The sequence below is a fragment of the Oncorhynchus mykiss genome, chromosome 12 (assembly GCF_057628025.1).
Source record: "Oncorhynchus mykiss isolate SJ-2025 chromosome 12, ASM5762802v1, whole genome shotgun sequence".
Lineage (NCBI taxonomy): Eukaryota > Metazoa > Chordata > Actinopteri > Salmoniformes > Salmonidae > Oncorhynchus > Oncorhynchus mykiss.
In genome coordinates, this window is record NC_143033.1 from 87,681,661 (window position 1) to 87,688,550 (window position 6,890).

Here is a 6,890-nt window from a genome sequence, read left to right on the forward strand (position 1 = left end):
AAAAAAACATAGCTGATATGGCTGACTTGCTTACACAAATGTGGTTTCTACTGACAATTGAGATGTACAAACTATGGCATAAGGGGACGACAAGCGGATAAGAGGCAATCCGTAATTTCGATTAAGACATTAATGAGAAAGCTAGGACAGACATAGTCAATATAACTATTTTTGAAATGTACAATGACATAATTCAGAACATGGGCTGTTCTTACAGTGTACTCCTTGTACAACAAGTCAGAACCATAGGGTAAATAAAGGGGACATATAAACCAGACGATGAAAGCTCTTCCAATATTCAATGATTACATTTCTCTAAAACAGGCTATAGGCTACATGTGCACCACCAAGTCAGAACAGTAGGCGAAATTAAGAGGGGAAAATGGACCAAATTATTAGGGTGAGGCACATGGGTTACTAACAGCTTACTACACAACATACACTTAATATTACTTTCTTAGCAACAGTATACATATCTCCCTGTCATATTACATAATTTATGCAGCAGCATACAATACATTTTTGGACTCACCTTGTTGGGCTGTGCTCACTTGAACAGGAAGGTGGCGCAGGGGTCATTTGTGGGCAAATTTTGTCATCAAAGTCTGGCATTCTTTGGATTTATGGTGCTATCAAGACAACTGGGAACTCAGAAAAAAACAAGGTTGAATCATGAACGTATCAGGGATCTTCAGGTTGTAGCTCTAGAAAGAGGCCCGAGTTCCCGACTAACAATTCTGAGTTGAATGATCGTTCAAAACTTATTTTTCCAGTCGGAGCTTGTTTTTTTCCCCAGAGTTTCCACTTGTCTTGAACTCACTGAAGTCAGATTTCTCAGTTCCGAGTTAACAGTTGTTTTGAGCGTGGCAGAAATCATGCTGGATTGACAGCATGGCCAATGTTGAATGTTTATCATTTATTTTAAGCTTGGAAAATAGAACCTTAAACCCAGACTTGGGACCACACAGCCACTCCATTGAATAACCTGCTAGTGATTGCTTTGCAATGCTTGCAGTTAGCCACTGATTCCTTCCAAATCACTTCCAAACCATTGTTGAATTTGTGATTTCCAACTTGATGTGTAGTGTTTATGTCCATTGTCCGATGAGTACCGATACGTTTTTAGCTATTATTTATCTTCATATGACAAGGATTAAAAAGGATTTCCCTGTAGATTGTCGACTTGATTAATGATGATGACTGCTAGCTAAGATTTTGAAAGTATGAAGTTGACATGATCAGTCCATTCAAAGCTACTGTAGATATAACGTGATTTGACATTTTATCTGTGGCCAATGACCATGAGCCTTCTTGGATGGGCACTTCTAATGTAACTCTATGGCAGCACCCAAAGGGCTTAGAGTTGGCTGTGACGTATTGTCCCCATGAGTGACAGAAAACGAAGCAAATTAAGGCGCAACTAGAGAACACTGCCAACCCCTATGCTCCGTATTTTCCGCTGGCTGCCCCACCACCACAGAATGCACTGAGCTAGGCTGAAACACCTGCATTTTGGAGCTGCCTTACTCCAGAGAGCAAAAAATAGACCATGTTTGTATGCGGCTTTATTAAGTCAATTATTATTATTTCTTTTTTTTTTTTTACATTGTTTACAAACTGATATGTGACACACATTAATACCAAAATAGGCAACCCCCGCCCCAAAAAACTGCTTTTCTTTTGCTAAAAATGTGGGGCTCAAAAGCACCACCTGCCCTGAATGACAGGTCGCCACCGTTGCTGACTGACAAAGTGTTTGTTTGTGATTGATAATTTGTTTGGTGACTAATGATTTGAGATCTGTGCGATTATTTCTTCATACAAAAGTCTATCATGTAGTATATGTAAAATGTCCAAAATTTCAGCCACCTGAAATTTGGCAGGTTAGCCTACAGAAGTAGAATCTTAATTTGAGCCAGTTTGCTACAGCAGGAAAATAATCCTGCAGCAACAAGAAATGTGAATAGTTATGTGGATTATATAATGAATGGACAAGTTTGACATTTCAAACTTCAGAAGCCTTCTTAAACCAGGAAAGTTCTCCTGCAACCAGGTGATCAAATTAAGATCCTACATCTGTAGTACCTCTCAGCCATTAAAAATGTTTTTTTGCAGTTCCTCATAAAATCACTGTCAATGTGATAAAAGTACTGAAGCTCAAAAACATAGTACAGTACACCGCTCCCATACTTTATTGTGTGGAGTAACAAGGTGTCAAGGTCAAAGCTAGCCTACTGTAGATAATCAAAGTGTTGTCATTCCACACAGTAACACTCATTTGTTATTCTAGTCCATGTGTAGGTACTGTGTTTGGCAAAAATCTGAGAATTGTCAGTTGGAAATACAAACAGGTAAAAGGTTTTGTTTTCACCTTCGGAATCATAAAGCATGATGAGGCAGTAATATGGACATACAAAAGTAATGTCTGTATAAATAAAGGTAGGGAAATCCATAGGGTACAAAGGTCGTTAATGTGCTATATTGCTTATCACCACTGTGGACGGGGATGTAGAATACAGGTGCCAGGTCAAGTTCACAACAAGCACCTTCTCAGTAGCACTTAGCCCTAAAAATGAAAGTCTGACATATTTGCTAGAAAAAATCTCTGTATTATCGAAGTATTGCATCAATTATCCACAAAGTATTCACAAAATTAACATAAAACAAACAAAAAGTCCTCACTGAGGAGCATAATTTGATTTTAAAAACGAAATGTTTCAAAGAAAAAAGCCCATAGGACAATATTAAAAACGAAATGTACTTGTAAACATTGTGAGATGGACAAGTGAAATGTCCTTCTGGGGTTCAGTGCTGCCAAGCCTCTAACTTCTGGTGGACAAAATATATGGTTACCTCATGATGTCATAGTTGCAACATACAGTCATACTTACATCAGTTTAGATCGATGTCAAAAAAATGTGTCCTAACTCCTAAGATAGACAATTACTGGTCAACCTACGTTTCTTTGTTTCATGTAGCAGCAGCTCTACTTCGCCCTCTCAGAAACGGTTTTATTGTTTGAGCAGGGCTTCTCGTTAGGCGTGCACTGCCATTCAATGACGTTAATGGTTAACAGAAAGATAAAGGACGTCCGTTTCCATTAGATCACACAGTTTCTTTCCTCATTCACTGAAACACATTGTCATTTAATTTAATTATAAGGAACATTATAGCCTGCTGAATTGTGGATCAAAGTTGTGGGCTATTATCAAGCAAAAACAATAGCCTAGAATGAAGTTGGCCTATAAAACCTACAATCTATGCACATGTTTAATGAAAGTTAGGCCTATCCAATAACAAAATGTATCCCTAGGCTATAGCCTAAATGGCTTAATGACCGATTGGAAATAATAGGCTAACCTTGTGCGCATTGCGCATCATATGGCCGAGGTCTCTGTAGCTGTGTGCGGAACAGGTATGTCAGTGTCCACGGATGCAGACACCGTGTGCATGTCCTCATCAAGCGGCCCCATCGTCAATACGACAGGCGGGGGCTTCGGTTGCTGTGGGGCATCCCTCATGTGCGTCGTAGACAGCCCGGTCCCTGCCCTTCTCGCGACCCCGCGGGGGGGGCCTCCATTCCGCCGCAGAGAGTTCCTGACACTGTTGGAGAGACGGCTGGATAACCGTCTCACCGCACCTGCGATGCCCCGCTCCTTCTTCAAGAGCCCGACGTCATCCTCCAGCTCCTCCGGGGGGACCTCGATGTTGCCCGTGTACCAGAACACCCACCAGACGAGGCTGAGGAAGATGATGATGGCCCCGGCGTAGATTAAAAAGTCATAGAAGAATATGTCCGCAAAAACACCGATCAAAAGAACGAGCAGCCCGAATATGTCGAAGGACACTGCCAACCAAAAGGCGCAGGAACAGCGACCTAGACCGCGGTACGTCGGCTCCATGTCTCTAAATTGGCTTGGAGATAGGCCTAACAAATACTTTGTTTAGACCACCTTTTCTTTTCTAACTATCATTTGCGGTTGGTTTCCTGGTGGAATTCGGTGAATTCGGTTGGGGGTAGAGTTTCAAACGGAGCCGTTTGTTTGAACAGGTAAGGTGAGACAGGTGAGGAAGCTCGCCTCTATTCAGGTTTTCCTGTGTCACAGCACAGGGCACAGCACAGAGAGGTGGGGCGTGGTAGCCGTAGACAGGTGAGGGAGGGCTGGGTAGACGGGATACTGGCATGACACCAGCCATATTAATACTGTAAAGGAGGTAGGACATGTGTGACATACATTGTAGAAAGGAGCCGTGATGGTTCTGATTTTCTAGATATCGGTCATCAGTCCAATATGCAGAGACGTCAAACATGGCACACTAATGTCTGTTCACCTGTGGAATGACATTCTGGACAACATTTGACTCATTACGTGTTTCTCTCCCTCATTTCTAAAGAACATAATGGAAGAAATCTATTCACATCCAGATTAATTTATAGAAACGATGACAGACACAAAAGCCTCTAAGGCTGTGTTTACACAGGCAGCCATATTCTGATCTTTTTTCCACGAATTACTCCTTTGACCAATCTCATCAGATCTTTTCACAGATCCTTATCAGAGCTGATCTGATTGGCCAATTAGTGGAAAAAAATATCTGATTTGGACTGTCTGTCTGCAGCCTTAGTATAATGTAATTACACCCAAACGCTCACCTGACTGCTAATTAATGGCATGTAGGCCTATTGTCACTTCGTGGTCTTTTGTACAGAAAAACATGTGCCCCCATACAATTTATTACTGTACACTGAAAATGAAAGACTAGTATATCAAATCTAATTTATTACACAATTGCTGCATTATGTTGATAAATAAAATGACACATTTAGAAAGGTAAAGGGTACCTGAAGACTTGCTGCTCTCACAAGGTTGGAGATCACATGGAATCAGAGTAGCCTACATGAATGATCGAATGAACAAATGCACAATGCAATGTAAACCTAACATCTCAAGTTTAGGTAAAAATGTTAACATTTTGGCTAACTTAGACCGAATTCAAATCCCACTGGCCCCCACCTCCTTTAAACATTTTTTTTGCTTTTGACCAGATGGACACAGCCTTTTTGACCCAGAAACATAAAAGGTTAGATAATTTAATCCAGCAGCAGTATTGAGGGGACAGAGCGAGGGTGCACCCACTACCACTCAGTGTCCAACTGTCCATCATGATTTCAACAATCAGCTATAATAATGTCCGGTAGAATTTTCTGACTCTGTAATCCTGTTTCTAAAGGATTTAGCAATCCACTACAACAGCAGCTACAAGGAAAACAGCAGCTTATGGTGGAAAAACAACAACTATTACAGATCACAATCAGACAGACAGATGGTATAGCCTGGGCCGCAGCAGCACGGCCATGTTCCGATCATGTTAAAACCCCCCAACAGAGCGATCACATGATGTTCCCTTTTACAGGACGAGGTCATTCAATCCCATATTTGTATTAGGGCCTAGATCGAGGACAGCTACATACAGAAGACAAACAGTGCATTTCACAGAGGTCTCTCTTGCCAAATGGAATCTATATGAATAAGACTAACCTGCATAAATAAAGATTTAATAAATACAAATCCATCTATGTTATGTTACACCTGCCCCCGAAAAACATTTATACATATTTTAGGAAGTGTGCTTTTCAGAATTAAGGAGAGAATTGGGAGAAAACCCCACTAACATGGTTAACCTACTCTACAACAACATAGTTTTAGCTTGAAGAGTCCATGGCTCTTCGGTGCTGTTTGTGCACCTGGAGCGCCTTGCCATTGACCTTGGTCAGAGCCATGTGCTCTAGTCTCTGTTTCACCACAGGCACCCACACCAGCCCCGTGACCAGGAACATGAGCCCTGCTGAAAGGAACACAGGACCCAGCAGGTAGGGCACGTTCCCCACCTGGGTGAAGTAGAGCAGGGAGAGGGCCGTGCCCAAGCCGAACAGCACTCCGCCGATAAGGATGGCCAGGATGGGCCTGGTGAAGTAGTACCAGCAGGGGACATTAGTACCCAGGATGACCCCGTCAGGGACATGGTTCAGTGGGGTCGTTGCTTCAGTGTCCTGGGTCTCATGGTTGGTGCGGCTGGTTTTAAGATCCATGTCCGACACCGTGACCACTGTGGATTGCATCCTTGGGTTGTGCTGAAGGGATAACAAATCAGAACAGACATCACTTAAAACTATAGGACTTTATCAATCACTGATACTTCACAGACATACATTCAGAGATGTACTATTTTATCAACCAATCTGTCATGGCAGAACTCACCATTTCAGATCTTATTTGATTTGTTAAAATTGCAATAAAAATACACGGAAAAATCCAATCCCATTTTTACAATCAATCAAATCCTGTAGTCTCCAATTTAATTCAAAACCATAAAAATGTCCTCACTTACCATTAGGCGTTTCGCCTGTGTTATCTCACTCTTTGCCCAGTGTTGGTCAGAGGCTGGCTGGCTGCTCCTATGATGACTGTCAAAACCACTACTATGGCCAAAGACACGCCCACACAGAACAGTGACCCCACCCTGTAGTTCCCTATCCCGCTCTGTGTCCCTCCACCATGTTATGACGATCTCGGCTTTGCTCCAGTTTGTGCCCTGTTTACATACAGTATATTCTCCCCACGTGGCAATTTAGGCTATGTATTATGGGAAAATGGAACAGAAAATTATTCTAAGACGTCAGATGGAAGGGCTATGGCAAGGGCATGCCATCATGACTTTTTTTGATGGGGCCTGATGGCCAAATTCTACAAATAAAATCAATTGAATATTGTACATTTGAATGTTACAAATTGATAGAATTTAAGTTTGAAAAGGGCATGATGCTTATGGAGAATGGGTCATTTATGGTGTGGGAGAGTATTAGACATTCTAATTGGGTCCAGATGTCA

The 6,890-nt window shown here is 41.9% G+C and overlaps 2 protein-coding genes across 2 annotated transcripts; both read right to left on the reverse strand.

The window, feature by feature from the left end:
• Positions 1-1,552: 1,552 nt before the first annotated feature.
• Positions 1,553-4,762, reverse strand: LOC118937757 (transmembrane protein 238-like). Its single transcript, XM_036938858.2, has one exon. It carries the CDS (start codon positions 3,900-3,902, stop codon positions 3,378-3,380), a length of 525 nt encoding a protein of 174 aa, XP_036794753.2. The 5' UTR covers positions 3,903-4,762; the 3' UTR covers positions 1,553-3,377.
• LOC149979418 (uncharacterized) lies at positions 4,759-6,591 on the reverse strand. Its single transcript, XM_090193908.1, has 2 exons — positions 6,391-6,591; positions 4,759-6,133 (listed from the first exon to the last, which is right to left on the reverse strand). The coding sequence occupies exons 1-2, from the start codon at positions 6,391-6,393 to the stop codon at positions 5,705-5,707; spliced, it is 432 nt and encodes a 143-aa protein (XP_090050034.1). The 5' UTR covers positions 6,394-6,591; the 3' UTR covers positions 4,759-5,704.
• Between the last annotated feature and the right edge of the window lie 299 nt (positions 6,592-6,890).